Source organism: Castanea sativa, chromosome 5, assembly GCF_040712315.1.
Source record: "Castanea sativa cultivar Marrone di Chiusa Pesio chromosome 5, ASM4071231v1".
NCBI classification, from domain to species: domain Eukaryota; kingdom Viridiplantae; phylum Streptophyta; class Magnoliopsida; order Fagales; family Fagaceae; genus Castanea; species Castanea sativa.
The window spans coordinates 30,398,945-30,422,965 of NC_134017.1; the positions used below are offsets into that span (position 1 = coordinate 30,398,945).

The following is a 24,021-nucleotide window of genomic DNA, read 5'->3' on the forward strand; positions in this document are numbered from 1 at the left end:
ATGCTTTTGCCTTTTACAGTTTGAGAAAAAGCTTCATCTTTTTTTTTCTTTTTTTTTTTTTTTTTTGCAGTAAGAGCATCGTTAAAAATTTTAACATTTAACATTTCAAAAAGTTACTGTATTTATTTTAACACACAATTTCACAACAGAGTCTGCATCAATACTCTTATTTTTCCCATTAGCTAAACACTAATATTATTTTTTTTTATTAATTTCTTTCTCACTTTCTCTCTACCACGAAACCCAATAAGTGATAAAATAATATTTAATTTAGGGCAAAGATTTGCTATAAACTTAGTTGCAGCAAATCCTGCATAATGTTGATGTGTCAATGCCTTAGATAGTCACCTGTCCAGGTCAAGGAATTAATGAAAACTTCTGTTAACGTTAGGGTTAGGGTTAATGTCTTCTCTCTTCTCTCTCGACGATTACCCACCTCCTCTTCCCCCTGCAATCTTCTTAGATTATTCACTTCCTCCTCCTCCTTTGAGCTTCTCAGATTACCCACCATTAAACCCATCAAAAAACCACCACCATCACCACTTGCCCTAGCTGCTGATCCCACATGATCGTGTCTCCGTCGACCCCACTGATCCACCCCATGTCTCCTTTTTCCACTGCTTCACCCCCTTCCCTCACCACCCCTTCCCTCTCTCACTCCTTAGCTCTCATTTTGTCTCAGTTTTGATTTGAGTTCTTAAGATTGAAGTTCTAAGCTAAACCCTCACAAACTTACATATTTAGTAGTGACAGTGATCTTATGGCTTCACCTATGCTTGCTATTAAATCATTGAAATCACTACTTGTTTTTTTGTGAGGTTTGATCACCGAGAGCGAGAAAAGGTTGCTGCTAGGGGGATTAGTGCTAAAGTTTAGATTGTTTTATATTAGTGAAGACCACATGTTCTCATACTTGGATAAGTTTTTTTGTAGAAATATATATTTTTTGGATACAAGTAGAAACTTCAACAATTACCTTTAGCAAATATCAAAAATTCTTTTGAACAAAAGTATTTTGCTTGGGTATTATTTTATTAATTACACTTTAGCTTCAACTTGCATCCTTAACACGGAATTTGTGAATGAAAATTTTAGGGTCTTTTTGAGTGACATAAATCATTGCCCATGAATGTGTACATTTAATTAGGGCTCTTCCTCTAATAGCCTTGTAATCAAAGTGTACATGTCAATAAAAGTTATGTTCATTCTTGGTTCAAACTCTTGCATCAATTTGTGAGTCTTGTGACTATATAGGCAACATTAAAATTGTTCAATTTTATCTTAGCTAGCTATAGTGAGATTTCAATCGGATCTGGTGAGATCTCATTGAATTCGGTGAGATTTCGGCTAGATTTGGCGAAATCTCATTAAATCTAGTGAGATTTCCGTTAGATTTGGCAAAACCTCACCAATTTCCTACCAAAATCTCAACGTTTTCTCACCATTTCTCAGATCCACGACTCCAGATAGGCTTGCCCACCACCCATTGGAGGTTTGACTTGCCCGATCCAATCATCCTCTTGATCGAGGGTGGGTTGAGAGTTGCTTCATTTGATCGGGTCGGGTTAGATGCGGGTTGAACCCAAACCTGGTCCACTTGACCTGTGGATAGCCCTATTCACAAGCATCACTTGTGAATAATCCAAAAAAAAATTTGTTATAACCTTTACTATTAAAAGTCGAAATATTATTGTGAATGTAATATATGTGTAATAAGGTTGTTGCTTTTGTAACTATAAAGACAATTTATTTTTTCACTTACCATTCTTGATTATCATGAAGAAATCTGTTTCCTGAATTCTATGTCAATCCTACAAGCTTTTGCCTTTCAGAGTTCGACAAAAGGCTTCTTCTTTTTTCTTTTTTTTTTTTCTTTTTTTTTGAGTTTGAGGAAAAGGGTTTTTTTTTTGGGCAGAAGCATACGTTTTCAACTTGTCGAGCATATTTTCAAAACAAGGATCTAATGCTAAAAAGATTGTGTGCATGATATGTTTGAGAAAGCAGCTTTAAAAAAAGAAAACAAAAACAAAAACAAAACGTAAATATAAAGACATGAAAAGTGAAGTTCATGGATAAGAATAAAGGTAAAAACTACTAAACATTATCTGTTACACACAAATTTACACACTCATAAAATGCACTAAAATTGTGACTTCAACTCTTTTTTAGTGCATTTTATAATTGTGTAAACGTGTGTTTTAGAGGTGGTGTATGATAAACATAAATTAGGAATAATAAAATAAAAAAATTTACTTAGTAAATAAATGAGGTCTAACTCGAATGGAAACTCCCCTCTTAAGAAATGTGGAGGTTAATGTCCATTGAGTGTACTCATAAACTTATCAATAAAATATTATATGTGTGTGTGTCTATATATAATATGTATATATTGCTAAATTTACTGCTGTTATATCGAATATGAATAAGTGGCCGACTATTTAAATGTTGAGGATGGTTTTTAAGAAAATCTGAACTAAAGTTGTTCAACTGATCCAAAGTGTTAAACATGTAGGCATAAACATCACTTCAAACCATCCATAGCATAGAATGTTCAGATCAAAAGTCTTTAAGAAATTCTCAAGAAGATATTGAGATTTTAAAGCTTGACCCGTTTATATGAAATACACTTTTGGCATTTTCAATAGTAGAAAATCAAACAATTGAAATCAAGTAGTGAGTACAATCTCTGTTTTGAAAGATGGAACTTGGGCTTCTTGAAAACCTGGTGTTAGAAATGAGAGGGGATGTCCTCTATTTATAGTGGTTTTAGGAGATAAGTTCCACTTTGAATTGATATGCTTGAAGATATGTAGTAGACTCTAATTGCCCAAATTTTGCTTAAAGATAATTATCTCTATTTATCTATTTTGATAAAGATAATAATCAATAAAGATAAATAATTATCTCTATTTCTTCATTTATTTTAATAAAGATTGTAGGGATGAAAGGCCTAGGAATGTATATTGGGTCATAAGCCTTGTCCAAGGACAAGTAGATATTAGCGAAGAAGTACAAATCAGTGAATTATGAAAGGATTCTGGTCATGAGGGTTTGGAAAGATAGTCTGAGGAGAAATGCCTTCTCAGTTTAGCAAAGTATAGAGGTCAGAAGGGTTGATCTGCCATCAAGAGCAATACTTCGTACGATTCTACCAGCAAAGATAGACATCAGGAGGGAATAGGACAAAGGGAAGCTGAGAAATATCTAAGAGAAAACTGCTACCATCACATTAAATGCTCTGCAACTAACTCCCTTGCCGCATTAATGTGGAGGTGATACTTGAATAATAATATTCAGCCTTACAACTAACCATGAAGACTTCAGGATGGTGTTGATGGGACAAGTATCAAAGCCAGCAATCTGGTCTACACATGGAGGGTTGAGATGAAGTGGTGAGAGTGAATATAAAGAAGGAAATCCCCATTACAAGGAGATGATGAGATAATTTAGGAAAGGAAAAATCACTATATACTCAAGAACTGTAATAGTGTTTAAGTCTGAAAGAAATATATAAGAACTACCATCCTCGGATTTTGTCAAGGAGGATTTTCTTTGCATTAAACTGTTTATCTTTCAATTATCATCTAGCCTAATGTTATTACTATCTAACATCTTGAAGTTCAGTTTCTTACCTATTCTCTACAAATTCATTGTTTTGGGCTCTTTGGGCCTTAGTCCTTTTTCACTTTTGCGCTATCCAAGCCAAACGTGTCCTTACAATTGGCACCCACCGTGGGGAATTGAACATTCTGGTCTTCATCACATAACCATGGTGGGTTCAGGGCCAAACCGTGAAGAGTCTGTAGGGTCTCAATGTCAAGATCACTTCCTTAATCTTGAGTAAAGGAGAGACTGTGAGGTAAGTGTACATACCACCCATACATGTAGGAGTCATTTTAGAAGTGGGAGTCTTGTTTCCCAGGGGAGAGTACCAAAAACATGTAGTTGGAGATTGACTACTTACGGAGGAAGCTAAGTTGTAAACGACGATGAGGGACTCTTTCGAGCTCAAAATGATGCTAGCTATAGGCCCAGATCAAGGACTCCCCTAGTGAGTCTTTTTCATGTGATAAGGAGTGCCATTATAGGCCGAGAAGTAGAAGCCCATCTCGCGGAGGCTTAGAAAACGATGCTATGAGCCGCGTCTTACGCCAGATTCCTAAGGCTGCGTTTGTTTTGGCTGAAAATGAATTCGGGAAAATATTTTACACCCTGTCGTGTGTTTGGTTGCACATGAAAAATTTGGTCAAACAGAAAACAATTGCGTTGACCATAAAATAAACCCCTCAAACTCGGAAAACAATTGCAAGAGTTATTTTACCTTCAAAGCATTTTCGGAATTTTTTCACTCCACACGGTCTAACTTGCCAAGCTCTTCAGCTCCACCCTACGCACCAACGAGAGGGAGATAGAGCTCCACCCCACACGCCAACGCCGGTCCGAGGTCCACCCACACTCCGACCAGCAATGCTGCCGTTTTCCCCTCCACGCCGGTGATTTTTCTCCCTTTTCTTCTCTTCTCTCACTCAACCTCACCTTCGCCCACTTCAAGCTCCAAATGTACCCGATCCACCAAGGCAAAACTCTCCCTCATGCCGACAAAGCCCATCTCACCTCCAACATCTCCGATCCGTCGCTCCCACATCCCGGCGAAACACTTCTCTCAAACCCACCCTCTACAATACCCGATCCACATCCCTTCAAACCCATCTCCCTTTTCTTCTATTCTCTCACTCAACCTCACCTCCGAGATCACGCTGAGATTGCACCCAGCACCGCCGAGATCGCACCTAGCACCGCTGAGATCATCGCCCATGGAAGATCGTCGCTGAGATCACTCTCTCTTCCTCCCTCTCTCAGTTTGACCAAATTGTTTGAGTTTGGTTTTGTTGTGATTTTTGTTTTTTTAAGTTTATATATTTAAATTTTCTATTATAAAATTTGTTTGGAAGCTGAGAAAATGGTTGAGAAAATATGATAAACTAGTAGAAAAATAGCATTTTTAGAATGCAAACAAACACATGAAAACATTTTCTAGAATAATTTTCATAATGCAGCCAAACACTTGAAAATATTTTCCTTTCCCAAAAATATTTTCACCTGAAAATATTTTACACCTGGAAAATATTTTACACTAAACCAAACGCAGCCTAAATCACCTTTTACATGAAAGATTGAAGGAGTGAAACTTCCTCGGTGGTTACACAACCAACATGTACCATGTATAATGGCAGAACAAACCCTGTGGAGTATGTTAGCCACTTTAACCAGAGAATGGTTGTTCACTCAAAGAATGAGACCTTGATGTGCAAGGTGTTCCCATCTAGTTTGGGGCCTGTGGTGATGAGGTGGTTTGATGGTCTGAAGGAAGGTTCTATTAACTCCTTTAAGGAGCTTGCTAAGGCATTCAAGGCTCGTTTCGTTACTTGTAGTAGGGTTCCTCGACCCTTGGACTCCCTATTGTCCATGACCATGCAAGAGGGGGAAACCCCGAAAACGTACTCTAATAGATATTGGGAGGTGTTTAATGAGATAGATGAAAATTCTGACGATGTGGCTATAAGGACTTTCAAGGTCAGTCTGCTTGCCAAGCATGATTTGAGAAAATCTTTGACAAGGAAACCATTAGGAGTGTAAGTCAGCTCATGGATCGTATTGATGAGTACAAGAAGGTTGAGGACAACTAACAAAGGGAAGGGGAAAGCTAAAGCACTCCTTCAAGATCGAAGGGATTTCAATTCAGAGAGATATAATAACAACCAACCTCGAAGAGATTTTGCTGGGTATTCTAGATCTACTATTGTTCAAGTGGTTAGCACTGTGTTCCAAGAGCCTGTGCATCAAATTTTAGAAAAAATTAAGAATGAGCCGTATTTTTAATGGCCAAATAAGATGGGGTGAGACCCTACGAAGCATAACCAAAGCCTTCATTGCCAATACCACCAGGAGCGAGGACACATCACAGAAGATTGCAGGACTTTGTGAAGTCATCTGAAGCAGCCGGTTAGAGTTAGGAAGTTAAAGCAATTTTTGTATCAACCCAATGAGCAAGGAGGTCAGGCAGGGTCAGGACCTCAAAGGGATGCTTCTTCAAGACCGCCTTTAGGGACAATTAGTGTTATTCTTGCTGCACCAAGTAAGACTGGCTCCCTCCCATTCAGGGTGATGTTTGTAGCCTAATCGTTTGTTGAAGATCAGACCTCTGATCCCAAAAGGAGTAGGTTGGAAGCCTAACCAGCTTTCAGCTTGTCGGATAAGGATAAAGTGGGAACCTTGCAACCACACGATGATGCCCTAGAGGTTACCCTCAACATTGGAGGGTATGATGTGAAGAGAGTTTTGGTAGATCAAAGCAGCAGTGTAGAGATTATATACCCTGATCTATATAAGGGACTAAAACTGAAACCTAAGGACTTGACCTGCTATGATTCCCCTTTAGTAGGGTTTGATGAGAAAACAGTTATCCCGAAGGGCCAAATCAGGTTACTTGTTCAAGTAGGATCAGAAGTGGTAGAGGTGGATTTCATTGTGGTAGATGCCTATTCCCCTACACTGCTATTATAGCAAGACCCTGGCTTCATGCCCTGGGGGCTATTTCTTCCACCTTGCACTTGAAGGTGAAGTATCCATCAAGTGACCAAGTCGAGGAGCTGATCGGGAGTCAGTTTATGGCCAGGTAGTGTTTAGTAGCCACTATTAGGCATCAAACTGGGGGAGAGTCCTCGACCCTTGTAGAGAAGAGTTTGTAGCAATCAAAGAAAGTAGTCTTGTCCTTGGAAGTAGCTGTAGAATGGGCAAAGTGTGAAGAGTTAGAGAAAATTGTCATTGATGATGATGAGAGAAGTTTTTCCAGGTGGGAATTCAGTTACCCCCTCTAGAGAAAAAGGAGTTGATTGTGTTTCTCAGGAAGAATGTTGACGTGTTTGCGTGGAGGGATTATGAGGCTCTTGGGGTGGAGCCAAGTTTTATTTGTAACCATTTAAATGTTAATCCAGCTATCATTCCGAAAAAGCAGCCACCTCGGCACTCTTCTAAAGAGCATTCTGATGCTGTTAAGGAGGAGGTGACCAAGCTTAAACAGGCAGGAGCAATAAAAGAAGTGTTCTATCCTGAGTGGTTGGCCAATACCGTGGTATTAAAGAAGAAGAATGAGAAGTGGCGAGTGTGTGTAGACTTCACTAATTTAAACAAAGCCTGCCCAGAAGACCCCTTCCCAATGCCTCGGATCGACCAATTGGTGGATACAACAGTGGGACATCCTCGGATGAGCTTTTTGGATGCTTTTAAGGGATACCATCAAATACCTTTGGCTCTGAATGACCACGAGAAAATTGCTTTTGTTACACCCACTAGGAATTACCACTACAAAGTAATGCCCTTTGGACTAAGGAACGCAGTGTCAACTTATCAAAGGATGATGACCAGGATGTTTGAGCCTCAACTTGGCAAAAACATTGAAATCTACATAGATGATATGGTGGTGAAGAGCAAGGTCGAGTCCGAGCATATGAATGACCCCAGGAAAATTTTTGAAATACTGAGAAAGCACAAACTACGCCTTAATGCTTTTAAGTGTTCTTTTGCGTTAGCTCGGGCAAATTTTTGGGTTATATGGTCACTCACCGAGGAATTGAGGTCAACCCTGACCAAATTAGGGCAATTAACAATTTGCAACCTATTGAGGTACAAATTTTCGGGCCCTAATTTCTTTAGCCCACTCACAAAAAATGCCCACACAAGCCCAAGAATTATTCTGAAGCCCACATGAATATTTCCCACATATTACTCAAGTATTCTTCATGCTATTGGGCTCCTACAAATATTCCCTATATATATAAGCCCCACAAATTACCTTGGGCTCTCATAAATATTACCCATTATATCCCACATATTATCCAACTTGAGTTTTCACAAAAATACCCATCACATTGCTACCAACATTGGGTCACAAAATTATACTTCCTCCACAAAAAGTCCAAAATCATTTTACTTGTGGGCAAGACCCAAAAAGCCCAACAAAACCCTTTACTAAGCCCGTTGCTACACGGCACCTTTACTAAATCCGTTGCTACATGGCACCTTACTAAGCCCGTTGCTACACGGCACCTTACTAAGCTCGTTGCTACACAGCACCTTTACTAAGACCGTTGCTACACGGCACCTTGCTAAGGCCGTTGCGTCATGGCACCTTTACAAAGTCCGTTGCTTCACGGCACCTTTACAAAGTCAGTTGCTACAAGGCAATATCTTTACAAAATCTCAAATTATTTTAACAAAGCCCAAATATTAATTTGGCACTATTTTAACAAAGGCCAAATACTAATTTGGCAAACTATCTTAACAAAGTCCAAATACTAATTTGGCAAACTATTTTAACAAAGCCCAAATACTAATTTGGAACTACTTCACAAAATCCAAATACTAATTTGGCAAACTATTTTACAAAGTCCAAAATACTAATTTGGCAAACTATTTTACAAAGCTCAAATATTAATTTGGCAATACTTAACAAAGCCAAAATACTAATTTGGCAAACTATTTTATAAAGCCCAAATATTGTTTTGGCAACTATTTCTAAAAGCCTAACATTATTTTGGCACTATTTTATAAAGCCCAAATATTATTTTGGCAATTATTTCTAAAAACCCAATATTATTTTGGCAACTATTTCTAAAAGCCCAATATCATTTTGGCAATTATTTTACAAAGTCCAAATATTATTTTGGCAACTATTTTATAAAGCCCAAATGCTATTTTGGCACATATTTACAAAACTCAAATATTATCTTAACACTTATTTCACATATACTAAATCCCTCACTCATGGGAAATATAAATACTCATCCTTCAAGAAATACTTCTCTTACAAAATTTATAAAAGCCCATGTATGTGACCCATGGCAAAACTCTTCATTTTGTAGGGATAACCAAGCCCAAAGAAAGTCAACTACAAAGCCCAGCTAAACCAGCCCAGCCCATACACAAGTCCCAGCAGCTAAAGTTCATGTGAGCTAATCAGCCAAAACTCAGTATAATTCAACAGCTGAAGCCCACTGCCATCAGGTTCCAACTTGTCCAATCAGGTCAGAAGTGGACACGTGTCCATCAGAGGTTGAACCCTTCCTTCACAAGTTGAAATTTCATCATTTCTTATGTGACATAAAGCTAAAGCTGACTTGACAGAAAGCCGGGAAGCTTCAGCCAACAGTTCCTTCTTTCTTCTCCAGCCCATTCAGTTAAGAAACAAAGAGCAGCCATGACTAGGCCATTAAAGCTCCTGAAACAACTTGAAATCAGCTTGTTTTCATGCTAAAAACGTGTATTCACTAGTTCATGGACCAAGCACATGAACCCCTAATGGGGAAACTTAGGAAAATGTGGTTTAGAGGGCACCAAGGGAATCCCAGCAGAGTTCCCAGCAAGGGCTCCAAGATTGACACCTGGCTTGGGGTGATACAATCTGCCCTAGGGAGCTCTGAATCTAGTAGCAGCATAACCAAGATCATTAGCCTAATGTATGCTCTAATCTCATCAGCCAAGGCCAATCAGCATTCAATGCTAAGTCAGAATCCCAGCTGTTATTACCCAAAACAGCAAGAATCTTCCAAAAGTTAAGCTTACTACTCCTAGCTAAAATCCTAAGAACGATTCTCTAAGGATTTTCTGGAGATTAAGAAAGATTTAGCAAAAGTAATTTGCTAATTACCCCCTAAAACCTAACTATAAATGGAACTCTCCATTAATGCTTCAAGGGGGGAATAAGAACACATTAAGAAATACACTCATAGAGAAGAACTCTCACTCAACCCTTCTGTTTAGCTTTCTCTAAACTCCAGCAAAGTTCTAAGTCATTAAGTTCTTAGCTTCAAGCATAGAAACTGAGTTCTTCAGCTCCTAGCTCAAGAACACCCCTCATACTTCCACTTAAAAACACCCAGCTACCTCCAGCTGAAAGTCCCAGCAGCCTTACTATACACTCTCACTCATTACTCATGCTACTCACAAATGACTCTCTCTACTCATTATATATACTACATCTACAAGCATGCCTTGGCACCATAATGATCTTGCTGCTCTAGCTAGGATCTCTCGCTCTCTCCCTTCATCTCACACTAAGCTTTCCTCATTATTTGTTATTATTGAACCCATGATATTTACTTATTCGTTTACTATTGATAGTTATGATGTAACTGTTACCATAGAATTTTTCTCTCATATTATTGTATTAGAAGACTCTTCTCCAAAGCTAACGGATGATGAGTCCGAAAATATGGATGTTTTCCCTTAATCTGTGAAGCATTTTACAGCTGGAAGTTTATTTCGTTTTACTTTACTGCTGGGTTATTTTTTTGTAGAAACACTTTACGACTAGGTTACTCTTTTCTGCAGAAGCACTTTACTGCTAGGTTATTTTTCTACAGCAACATTTTACGACTGGGGTATTTTCTACAGAAGCACTTACCGGCTGGGTTACTCTTTTTAGCAAAAGTACTTTACAACTAGGTTACTCTTTTCTGCGAAAACATTTTACGGCTAGATTACTCTTTCCTGCAGAAGTACTTTACGGCTGGGTTACTCTTTCCTGCAAAAGCACTTTACGGCTGGGTTATTTTCTGCAGAAACACTTTACGGTTGGGTTACTCTTTTCTGCAGAAGTACTTTACAGCTGGGTTACTCTTTTCTACAGAAACATTTTACGGCTGGGTTACTCTTCTCTGCAAAAGCACTTTACCACTGGGTTATTTTCTGCAGAAGCACTTCACCGCTAGGCTATTTCTTACAGTATACTTTTTAACCACGCTGACGTGTCTACTGTAGGAATTTTTTTATAGGTCGTTCTTGTGAGTCTCAATCTAGGTCCAAGGCATAAAAATATAGTGAATTATTTGGATCTTCGCCGATAGCCTTTGGGTCGTGCATCGAGCCCATCGTCGAGTTTCAGTTTAGGCCCCCGACCCAACATGAATCTCATTTTTCGGAAAAGGAAACTTTTTCGCCCCCGACACAACCTCCTCGGAATCCCAAATAAGTCTAAAAGTTAACAAGAATGACCGTTGCTCTGAACCAATTCATCTCTTGATCAGTAGATAGGCGTGGGCCTTTCTTCCAATTGTTGCATAAATGGAAAGGATTTGAATGGACCGAAGAGTGTGCCCTGGCCTTCCTACAGTTGAAGGAGTATCTTTCTCGGCCACCCGTTATATCCAAGCTCGAGAAGGAGGAGGTTCTATTTGCTTACATCACTGTAACATCTCAGGCGGTAAGCTTAGTACTGATACGAGTTGATAATGGAGTGCAAACACCAGTTTATTATGTGAGCAAATCATTGCATGAAGCAGAAGTTCGTTCTCTACCATTGGAGAATGCCATCTTGGCAGTGGTGCATGTTACATGGAAGCTTCCTCATTACTTCCAAGTTCACACATTTGTGGTTCTAACTCAACTTCCTCTTCAATCACTACTGTGGAAAGCTAATTACACTAGGAGAAATGGAAGATGGGGAACGATCCTAGGGGCTTTTGATATTAAGTATATGCCTCGCACCTCTGTTAAGGGCCTAGTCCTTGCAGATTAGGTGGCCGAGTTTACTGAGTCTCCATTGGAAAAGGGCAGGGAAAAACAAAACATGAATGGAAAATCAATTGGGATGATTTCCTTACAAGGACCTCTATCTTAGAGGGTATATGTTGATGGTGCAGCTAATCAAAGAGGATCTGGAGTGGGGTTAGTTGTGATATCTCCTGAAGGGATCACTACTGAGAAATCCTTGAGGTTGGGCTTCTCGGCCAAAATAATAAGACTAAGTATGAAGCTTTGTTGGTAGGGATGGCTATGGTTTAGAAAATGGGAGAAAGAGTAGTGGAGGTATTCTCAGATTCAAGATTGGTTGTAGGCCAAGTGAAGGGAGAGTTGGAGGCTAGGGATTTGAGAATGCAGGAGTAGGAGTATTTGAACCAGATTAGGCACTTGCAATCAAGATTTGAGTCTTTGACTGTACAACAAATTCCTAGAAGCAGAAATACGCATGCTGAGATAAGAAGAGTGAAGGCCCAGATTCATCAAATTAGAATGGGACCTAGTTGGATGGACCACATAGTTTTGTTCCTTAAGGATGATATTTTGCCCGAGAGGAAGGGGGCAAAATGAGGTGCAAGAATACATGAAGAAATGTGACCAATATCAGAGATTTGCTCCAAACATTCATTAGCTAGGAGATGTCCTCAATCCTCTGTCTAATCCCTGACCTTTTGCTCAATAGGGCTTGGATATTGTAGGGTCCTTCCCTAAGGCAGCAGTAAAAGTCCCTGACCCTTGGCACTAATGTTTTATTCTATTGTGTTTTTGCATGAGAAATAAGAAACATGGTGAATGACAACAAGGTACTATCTTTCTTACTCCCTCTTTTTTATTTTCACGTTGTAAATCTTCATGCTAAGTCCATAGTATAAATATTCACATGCTAAATATGTAATATATAAATATTCACATATTATATATATTATTTACTGCAACGTAATAAACTTTCCTCACATGTTATGTATATATATTTCACATACTTTGTTTATGAATAAGTCTTTGAAATAAATATTCACATATTACGTTATAAATAAATAAATACTCATATGTATATATGTATATTGTATGTACAAAACTTTTTCAAAAACAAAATGTCAAGTATCTAAATTTTTTTTTCACTAAAAAGATAACGTTATAATTAAATTTAAATATGGTACTATCCTTTGGATAAATAGTGTGTGGATGCATAACACCTTCCCCACATATAATTGAACTTCCAAGTTCAAAATTTTTGGTTCGAGACTTTTGGTTTACCTTAATTAACTACTCCTAAAAATTAGTTTTAGTTAAGTGGGTAACTTAAAAAGAATTGTACAAATAGGTGACCAATCACACTTAATACAAAACCAATGATTAATGACAACTCCTAAAATTAAAATAAGAAAAAGGGACTCACACGCATACCTCATCCTAAAAACACATGCACACTAAAAGTCAAGTCACCAAGAACCCAATGTGCGATAAACCAAAAGAAAATAGGAAAAGGCCCTAATTAAACAAGACCTTTCTTCTCATTTTTGGGTCTCCAAATATGTCCAAATCCAAGTCCAAAAGTAAACTCATAATTGGATCTGGGCTTGGCTGAACCACAATGTTTCTACGGCTAAATAACATCCAACGTATTACTAAGAGTTATTGCTTTATATCTTGATAGTTGCTTGGATTTGTTGTTTGTGCACAAGTTAATTCTGTTGAACGAGTCAACTTCTCGCGGTGGAACGAAGCCTAGTTTACCCACAATTTCATTTAGGCCTTGGAGGAAGCCCAGACCTTGTAGTAGGATTTGGGTCAGCCTAAACACACACACCACCCCCCCCCCCCCCAAAAAAAAAAAAAACCTCAATTGAGATCCGATACAATTTTTTTTTTTTTTTTTTGCCCACAGTGTATCCTCAAAGCTTTTAACCAGAGACTAATCACTGTCAACCAGATCCGATACAATTGCACTATGCAATTAACCCCCTCCCCCTTTATTATTACTCTTTTTATTTTTACTTTCAATTGTTTACTTTTTTTTTTTTTTTTTTTTCAATTTCAATGATTGAGATTTAAAGATAATTTTAACAACTTTAAATCTCAGCCATTAATGGAAATTGCATCTGGTGCACGTTATCTCTGGATCCCTCAATAGTGTGATACCTGCTCATTAATTTGTGAAATGATGCAGTGATATGATATGTTATGATTGGAGTGTGGTTGTAGTAACGGCGTGGTTTTGTAGTCACCTCGCCACAACAAGTACTGAAAGTGAGGAAAGGAAGCTAACGTCTCGCACTTTTAAACCAACTACGTGGCGCCTTATATACCGCTTCCCTCCCAAGCTCCGACCATCTTTGATTCTCAAAAATAAAAAAAAAGGTTCCAACTTCCAACCATTTTTACCCTTTACCATCTCTCCGCAACAACCCAAATCTCCATTCCCCATTCCCCGTTCATTTCCAAAATACACAAAAACACCGTTTAATTTATAACATAATAAAGGCGCGAAACACAACAACAACAACAACAACAAAAAACCGTTTCAAACCCAAATTCGATGGCATCCGGGTCGGGCTCGGGTTCTCTGATGTGGTTCCGGAAGGGCCTGAGGATACACGACAACCCGGCGCTCGAGCGCGCCGCCCAGTCCACCAAATTCCTGTACCCTGTATTCATAATCGACCCGCATTACATGGAGCCAGATCCCAACGCGTTCTCTCCCGGGTCGAAAAGGGCTGGGCTGAACCGGATCCGGTTCCTGCTCCAGAGCCTTGCGGATCTTGACTTGAATCTCAGGAAGCTCGGGTCCAGGTTGTTGGTGTTGAAGGGAGAGCCCAGCCAGGTTCTCTTTCGTTGCCTCAAGGAGGTATCTCTCTCTCTCTCTCTCTCTCTCGGCAGTTATATTATATGTAAGTTACTTTCCTTGTTTGTGGTTAACGGCCATTATAACGGTCTTAACTGTAGCAATTAATTTAGCTTAAATATATCAGTGTGTGGCAAAATTTTATTATATTTAATAATAGTTATTTAACTTAGCACTGTTTTAAAACTATTTGGAAATTTCGCCTTTTTTTTACATATAATTTTAGTGTTGAAATCGTGTCTTTCAAATTCACTTAAAATTCAATCAAGTTAGTTGAAGTCGTGTTTAGAAATTTTTTTTTTTAATTATTCTATAAAAAAAATTAAAAAAAAAAAGTAGTTAGATCCTCAAATAAGTTTAAAACAGTGTTAATTAAATAATTGTATTAAAAAGATTTCATTTTGCAAATTTTTCTCTCGAAGTGTTCAATTAGACCAAAATTAATCTTAATAGCTAACATCGTAATCCTTAAAAATAAATAAATTAATAAATTCTGCAAACATGTGCAGCTAAAATGCTAATTCACTTCTCGTTTAAGTCAATAAAATTGTATCTTAAACTTTGATCAGAGCTTTGGCAATGCTAAATTTATCAAGAAAAATTAAAGAAAGAAAGAAAATAAATGGCAATGAGTGTTGAATTCTTCGTTGGTGTTGGCATTTACATATGTTTCCGACCACACTTTATGGATCACAAGAAACTCAATCGTTGTCGTTAATGCGGGTCAAGAAAGGAATATCTCATACATGTCAGGTTCTGACTTTTTTTTTTCCCCCCGAAAATAGGATTCGAACCATAGCAAGCTGGTTGAGACCTGATGAAAATTACTTTGGTTCTCCTTATTTATGTTTCTTGCCAATTTCTTGTTATTGCAGTGGGATGTAAAGAAGCTTTGCTTTGAATATGACACAGATCCATACTATCAAGCTTTAGATACTAAAGTCAAGGTATTTTTTTTTTTTTTTTTTACAAGTCAGGAAACATTAATGGCCTGTTTGGATTGAGGGGAGAAGGAGGGGGAGTGGACGAGAGTAGAGTAGAGTAGAGTTGGCTGAAAATATGCCAATTTTGGGCCAATTTTACTCTACTCTACTCTATTCCCCTTCAATCCAAACGGACCATAAAGTAGGCATCTTTTGATAACCAAGTTCCAATTTTTAGAGATAATCATTAGTGAGTTTTTGCTTTGATGTTATCTATATATATATATATAAACAGGACTATGCATCTATTGTTGGAATTGAGGTTTTCTCTCCTGTGAGTCATACACTCTTCAATCCGGCTGATGTTATACAGAAGGTGAGTTCAAACTTTGGATTTTCATTTTTCAATTGCATTTGAGCTTGAAGTATTTATGCCTATGTTAGTTCCTTTAGTGAATCTCTCCCTCTGTATTAATTGCTGGTCCCCTCTATGACTAATATTTGGAAAAGAATGGGGGAAGGCCACCTTTGAGCTATCAATCATTTGTGAAGCTTGCTGGGCAACCTTCATGGGCGTCATCCCCGCTTTCAGTCACAATTTCTTCACTTCCTCCTGTTGGGGATGTTGGAGGTTGTGAGATTTCAGAAGTTCCTACGATCAAAGAACTTGGCTATGGAGACATTGAACAGGTTTGGAACAAATATAATTTTTTAAGTGGTTTTTCTTAGAATTCTTTGTAAGAAGAAGTTCCATGCAGGACGAGTTTTCTCCTTTCAGAGGTGGTGAATCTGAAGCCTTGAAGAGGTTGAAAGAATCAATTAACAACAAGGTGCTCATAGTCAATTTAGCTTTGTAATTGTACTTAATAACTAATAAACTACTACTTGTCTCAAAAGCTTAATCTGTTAGGAAATCGTGAATTTAACCATCATTCTACCCATCCAACTCACATTTGGACCTTGACTCCCCCTTAGTAGGTGAATCCCAACACGTAGGATAGAGTGAATTTAATTATTTAAGCGTTATTAACAGCTACCGTAATGTTTGGGCCTAGCCTCTCCCTTAATAATTGAAGTTCAATATGTGAGATTTTAAAATTTTTTAATGGAAGGTGGAGTAGAGACAATGTTTGAACTTTGATATCATGATAAATTACCACTTTTTCATGATTAAACTTCTAGGAAATTGTAAATTTAATCATTTAACCGTTACTCTAACAATAACAAAGGAAAATGATTCCTGTCTGAGTTGTGTCCATTTCAGAAATAAAATCTGTGTTCGTAACTATGTATACTGACATTGCAACTTTGCTTATTTAATATTGAATTTATTTCTCTGAAGTTCCTAGACTTATCAATATATCATCTTGAATATAAAGAATTTTCAAGCACCTAGTGGTGGAATGCAGTAATAAGCTTTGGCATGGGATTAACTTTTTACTGATACAATAGATCTTGTTCCTCATAGAATTAATAGAAGAAATTTCACTCTAATATATCTAAAGCACGTCCACTTGACCAAACCATTTACCTCATTTTACCCTGCTATCCTACTTTGATGATTTTATGAATTTAGGTTCTGTGAGATCCATAGTTGAATTTACACCTACTTCAAGGCACTTTTCACTTTTGAATTTGTAGATGCTAATTTAATTTTTTTGAATTGATATAAAGATTTTAATGAGGCAGATTGTCTGGTTGAATGTCTCTTGAAGTTTGTTTACGAACAAACAAGCTTGAATTAGTTTGTGTGGATCTGCTATATTGTGTTTCACTCATGTTATTACATTCTTATGGCTACCCAAAAGAAAATAAAACTGGCAGTGTTATACTTCCCTATGATGATTTAATTTGGATTATTTGAATCCATTGTCTGTTGCTATTAAGAATGTGCAAACTGATTTTGTGGAATGCCTAATTTCTAATATGATCTGAATTGTAATCAACGTTGTCCCCATTTTCTATTGAGTAGCATGCCCTGGTGCTATTTGTCACTCTTTCTTTCAATTATGTTAGGAGTGGGTGGCAGCCTTCGAGAAGCCTAAGGGTGACCCGTCTGCTTTTTTAAAACCAGCAACAACTACTCTATCACCTTACCTGAAAGTGAGTTTTGAACATGAAGAGCTACGTTTTTTTTAACATTTTCTATTGTTGTTGTTTAGACTTAATTTACTGACCTTGAAAATTTTGAAGAAACATTACATTTACACTTATTTTTCTTTTAATGCTCTCATCCCTTTTTTTTTTATCTCTTTGGCAGTTTGGATGTCTCTCTTCCAGGTACTTCTACCAATGTCTTCAAGATGTATATAGGAATGTTAAAAGACATACATCACCTCCGGTTTCTCTTGTCGGACAGGTCATCCCACTTCTAGCAGTTATAATTTTTGGTATTCCTGGTCCATATTCAGAAAACTGAAATTTACTGTTGTCTTGTGTAGTTGTTATGGCGAGACTTTTTCTACACTGTAGCTTTTGGCACTCCCAATTTTGATCGGATGACGGGTAACAGAATATGTAAGCAGGTAACTACAAATGATCAGTCATTACAAGTGTGCCTCAGATAAGTTCAATCTACTTTCTATCTCCTTTGTAGAATATCTTAGTGCTTCAACCTTCAATAGATTACATCCAGTAAAACAGTCCTAACACCCAAACAGAAAAGGTGAGAAAATACACCCCCCCACCCCACCCCCACCCCCCAAAAAAAGGACAAGAAAATACTTATCTGCCATGGTGAACACTTTGTAATTGTAACATAGTAAATACATGCTCCCTTATTTATGTATCAAGATAGAAGGCATTATACATGTAGAAAGGATCAAATTATAAACCCTTGTTATGATTTTTCTTGTAACTGCATTGCCATTGTATGAAACTTTTTTCCAATATTGGAGCTGTTTGTTGCATATGTCTGAGAGTACACTTGAATTACTGGATAAGCTATTTTCTAGTCCCGAATCTGTTTCTTAAGTATTGGATGCACTTAGGGGAACATTGGAGAAGAATTCATATCTTATATAGAGATAACATCAACATGGCTTCCTTGTATATAAATCCATTCTACTCAGGTTTGGATTGATATATATTATAATTACTTCCTCTTATTGATTTGAATCCAGCTTCTGTTGCATTACATTTTTCTATTGCTTATGAGCAAGTTGCAAGTCTCAGTCAGCCAGTTTCAGTCTGGCTTCAAAGAGAATCTGAGTCCATTACCTCTCTAAATAAAAAGAAATTGTATTATTACCTTCATTTAATAGATATGGATATAAATTTTTACGTATATGTTGTCAACACTAAATGTTTTAGGGAGGCAATTCCTATTATGCCAGTAGAAGTGGTAACTTGAAGCTTGCTCATAGATCTAATATACTGGATGAGTAGCATGAGTCGATATTAGCTCAAGTTATTTGTAAGTTAGCATGCAACTTTATATGCACACATGTGTGCAGGTATTTTTTTTAAGATTAATGTAGATGACATATTGGTGCAGATACCTTGGAATGACAATGATGAATTGCTGGTGGCTTGGAGAGACGCTAGGACAGGGTACCCTTGGATTGATGCTATCATGATTCAGGTTAGGTCTGTGGTATCTCTTTCTGCATAGAAATATTGATACCAATCTAGATGCTGCATTCCTGTCCAACTGAGCCATTCGCCTTCTTTTAATATCATCATATTTAGGTAGTATATTTGAAATCCTTATATATTTGCTATTGTAGCTCTACAAGTGGGGTTGGATGCATCATCTAGCACGACATTCTGTTGCATGTTTTTTGACTCGTGGTGATCTGGTAACATGACTTTGATACTCCTAGCAAATTAGTTTTCCTGCATTTTTTTTCTTTTTGTAATTTTTCTGACATTAATTGATTTTTCCGGTAGTTTGTCCATTGGGAAAAAGGATGTGATGTTTTTGAAAGGCTTCTAATTGATTCAGATTGGGCAATCAACAATGGGAACTGGCTATGGCTTTCGTGTTCATCGTTCTTTTACCAGGTATGAAGCATATATGTTTTCTTCCATTTGCAAGTTTTCATATTGGTGTCTCCTATTATCTGGAAGTGACTAGCCTCTCAGCTTCAATCCATAAATAGAATCTTTATAATTATAACTAGAAGAGTGCTTCATGTTTGCAGTGCAAGTCAACTGCAAAATGGACCTATTATTATTTGGTTTTCAGGCTATCAATGCCAGAAAACATTATGACTGGTTTTGATAATTGGATCATCTTTTCTGGCTTTTCATGGCTTCATGTGAATATTTTTAAGTAAATTATAATAAGCAGTATAATTATATGGTTCAAAATTTATGTTTATTTCATTCATTGAACATTTTGAAGGCCAGTGTAGATTATGACTTAATCTTGTATTTCATTAGTAGTGTGCTTAACTAGCTTTCTTAGATCTCGTTTATGGTTCAGTCTTGTATTTCATTACTGGTGTGCATAAGCAGGTTGCTTGGAGAGATCCGAGTTCTTGAATTTAGTACTTCAAATTTTCGAATTTATAAGCAATTGAATTGAGTGACCCTGATCTGAAGGTTTTTTTACATGTTGATAATATCAATGTTGACCAGTACAACCGTATCTACTCCCCGATCTCATTTGGGAAGAAGTATGACCCCAATGGTGACTACATCAAGCATTTTCTGCCCATACTGAAAGGTATGTTAAGGCTCCTCTCACTTCCATCCTTTGCATTTGGCCGGTTGTATTCTCTCTTTAACTTTTCCATTCAAACATCAATGGCCAGATATGCCAAAGGAGTACATTTATGAGCCATGGACAGCTCCTCTAAGTGTTCAGACAAAAGCAAAGTGCATAATTGGAAAAGATTATCCAAAGCCAGGTCAGTTCTGTTACTGTGGTTGTTTTAGTTGTTCAGACTGCCTTTCAATTAGTGCTCACAATAGGTCACATGTGTTCTTCAATTCTGTAAAATGAATTGAATGAGTTTGTAAAATCCTGCCTTTTTCTCTTGATCTAATCAAAGGATGTGTTGGAATTTGAGATTTTTTATATTGATGGTCTTCAGCATTTGGGGGGATACAATTAAGAATTTCTCTTAGCAGATGGTATGGATAATTTCCTGAATATTTTGTCAGATCTGACTTGAGAGATTGGGCACTTTTCATTGGGTCGTTGGACTTTCCTATCAACCCCTAAGAATAATTTCCGCTTCTTAAGTTGGAGGTGGTCCTTGGCATGCCATTTAAATTTATATTCATAAAGATTATGGAACTTTGTGTTGGCTTGGAAAGGGTGTTTAACATAATGAAGATGATAGATTCCCTGGAAATTGTTTGGCTGGATCAATTCTTGCTTCAATTCTCCTAGATTTGGGAGTTCGCATGGCTCAATTGCACTGTGAATCCTTAACTTTTCTTTATCTTGAGGAAACTTTTCTGCTTGTGTGAGGAAATTCATAGGGGCTCAATAATAAGGCATGATCCCAAGTGCACTTTGCAAAAATTAATGGACCTATTGTTGGCATATGACCAGTTACTATCTGTAGTGGTGGATAAGATGCAGTGATCTCTATTTCATGTGCTTTGCAAATTATTGGGAACTACAAAGGTTTGGAAGCAAACAACTCCGGTGTTTCTTTCTGGTTTGTCGTGGAGACTCAAAGATTTTAGAAAACTAAGTTATCGTGTTTGCTCTTGACTGAAATGGAAGCATTGCCTTGTTTTTGATTAAATAATCTCTTACGTTCAGAGTTCAACCAGCAGAGATGCCTTTCATGTGAAAATTACTTAAAGGGTTTCTCCTGTGCAAGTATATCTTTATGCATCCAAAGAGAGTTTGGAAAGAAGCTAAGAGGCGTTCAAAAAACCTTTTTTGGGGGTACTTAGATGAAATTAATAAGTGTTTAAGTGACTTGAATTGCAGTTTGTGAAAGGAGGACAACTAGGTTTAAGAAGACACGGTGATTGAAATACAACTAGTCTGTTTTGTAGGCAATATTACTTATAGAGAGGGAACAAACTTTGGGCCGTAGACATTCTTGCCTTGTGTTGGTCTTGGAGAAGATGGCCATAAGTAACAAAGGTAGCAAGTATCACTAAAAATGGTTTGATAACTTGCCCCCACATGGGGATTTCTTGTTTGCTGTACAGGATGTGGTTTTTACATGACGTTGGCTTCTTCAAGATGACTAGGTGGTAGTAGTTATTAATGTGGTTAGGTGGGCCACCAGTGGTGAGTTTTTAGGAGGTGCTGAGAACTCAAGAGTAATTATGCCTTTGAGAACATGTTTTTGTAACAAAGTGTAAGAGTGATCATCAATTGTTTCTCTAATATTATGTGAAAGGTCCTTGAAAATGCGCTATGGCCCCAAGTGTGGAGTTGGTAAACAAAGCTACTAGACAAAGTTAGGTAGGATGGACTGCTTGGTTTTCCAGGAAATATTTATCTTTGATCCCCTCAGTCAGGAAGGTTGTTTTTGCTGCTTTCATGTATCCTAGAGAGAAAAGAATTGGCGATGTTTCCTAATGGCAGGTGGCAGCATGGAAGAGGTGGTCTTTAGCATTCTATTTGATATCAGATTCTTATTTCCTGGAAGTGTCTTATTGCTGAATCAGCATTTCATGGAAGTCTTTGTGAGTGTGGCATACTTTGTAAGGCTGTGGGTCGAACAATCTGGAATTGTGTTGTGGTAGTTATAATTTTTTCTTTTTTGAAAGTTTAAGAGACAAGAGAGCTTGCGTAGTTCTTTTTTAAGCATCCTCATATGGAGTGTTTTGACATTCTTGTTGTGGTAAGTTTTCTTTGGAATAAAGTTACTTACAGTACTACTTTTGTCAATCATTTTGTCTTCCTTAGTTGTTGGCATTCTTGCATCACTTGATTTTGGTGCTTTTGAAAGATAGAAAATAAGAAAACACAAAAGAGAGAGGGGTTTCCTATGTTTGAACTGTAGTTCATAGCTCTATTTTTAACCTTCCTTCAATAAGGACAATGGTCAGCAATCATACATACTAAATCCTTCAATAAGTGAGCTCCCCAACACCCCCCCCCCCTCCAAAAAAAAAGTATTTACTTTTTTTTGTAGACAAGCCTTAAATTTTCTCTAAATATGATTATTAAAATAATTTTTATTTAATCCTTATTCGTTCACTTTTTGCTTTTACAAATCACTTACTGGTTGCATTAAGGATAAGTCAAAGATAATGAAGAGTTGAAGTGCAATGCATTATCAACTTAAATTTCATATTCTCATTTAACTCCACTAGTTTTGTGGATTTACTATTTGCTTGCTTATTTTCTGTTTCTCATTTTTTGTTTCAGTGGTTCCTCATGATTCTGCAAGCAAAGAAAGCAGAAGGAAGATGGCCGAAGCATATTCATTGAACAAAAAATTGAATGGTAAAGTGAGTGAAGAAGATCTGAAAAAATTAAGGAGAAAATTGGAGGAAGATTCAGAAGATACAAAACAGGAAGTTAAAACTAAAAGGATGAGACAAAAGTTGATTTGCTAAGTGCAAAATTTCTTCTGATTTTGTTGTCTAGTGCCTATGTTGTATTTTAAAAATCAAAGGGATGGGATGGCTGACAACCATCTATTTCTTAACTTAAACAAGGGACATACTAATTTGGGCGTGAATGTTCTGTTGACAAAATGGTAGAGCTTGTTCTTTCTCACTCGTTTTTTATTTAGATGTTCTTCACAAGAACTGGCTTTGTAAATATTTATTGACTGCCTTCCTCTGTTACTTTTTCTTTTCTTTTTAAACAAAAGTTAGAAAGTTTATTCATAGACTCTTACACTCCAAAGGAATTTTTTTTTTTTTTTTTTTTTTTTGAGAGGTAGGAATTAATTAAGTTGCAAACTTGCAATTATGGCTCACCATAATCTCTTCTAAACCCCATATGACGTTCTTTTTTATCATTAAATTCATCTATGATTAATTTTTTACTAAATATTGCAATAATTTCTTTTTTGATTTACCAAATCAAAAAGTATGTTATAATATCATATTTCATTATGTTGGAAACCTAGTTTTGATAATATTTATAATTGAATATGTTCACTTCGTGGCTACTATAAATATTTAAAAATAAATAAGTATAAGAAAATAAATTGGAATGCTATTGATTTTTTTTTTTTTTGGTTATTGATCTTCTAGTCCTTACTAGCCATTAGCATGATTAAAAAATACTTTAAACTTTTTTTTTTTTTATAAAATCCAGATGTATGGACCAAGTGGCCGCTTTAATTTTTAGGTTTTTTGGGAGACAAGTTTTCAATTTGGAAAATACTAAAACTAAAACAAATTTTATTATAAAAAAGTTCACAAATTGATATGACAATAAATGTAAATAGTAGATTTTAACAACATAATATATATAAATATTTTAATTTTCTATTTTATAATTAGTCATGCATCAGTCTGTAAGACTTTTTATAGCAAAATTTGTCATATTTTTAACATCACCTTTCAATTTTAAGTTTAAGGGTCTAAATATGATATATTGAAAAAAATCATATAAAAATCATATACTATAATATATTATTATATATTGAAAAATGGGAAATTACATTTTACCACCTTAAACTATGCACCAGAAGCATCCTAAACTATCCAAATGCACACTTTGCACTCTAGACTATTACACTTATCACACTTTGCACGCCAATGTTACTTTTGCTGTTATGTTTAACGGAATCT

At 36.8% G+C, this 24,021-nt stretch overlaps 1 protein-coding gene across 2 annotated transcripts; it reads left to right on the plus strand.

Annotated features, from left to right (window-relative positions):
* Positions 1–13,764: 13,764 nt before the first annotated feature.
* LOC142633429 ((6-4)DNA photolyase) lies at positions 13,765–23,125 on the plus strand. Of its 2 annotated transcripts, XM_075807672.1 has the most exons (14): positions 13,765–14,422; positions 15,295–15,366; positions 15,638–15,718; positions 15,853–16,032; positions 16,101–16,172; positions 17,359–17,445; positions 17,603–17,701; positions 17,784–17,867; positions 18,839–18,925; positions 19,071–19,142; positions 19,234–19,347; positions 19,927–20,014; positions 20,103–20,198; positions 22,640–23,125. In XM_075807672.1, the coding sequence occupies exons 1-14, from the start codon at positions 14,114–14,116 to the stop codon at positions 22,828–22,830; spliced, it is 1,632 nt and encodes a 543-aa protein (XP_075663787.1). In that variant the 5' UTR covers positions 13,765–14,113; the 3' UTR covers positions 22,831–23,125. The 2 variants fall into 2 exon arrangements, with proteins under 2 accessions (XP_075663787.1, XP_075663788.1); XM_075807673.1 differs by lacking the exons at positions 15,853–16,032; positions 16,101–16,172 and having other exon boundaries at positions 13,969–14,422.
* Positions 23,126–24,021: the final 896 nt, after the last annotated feature.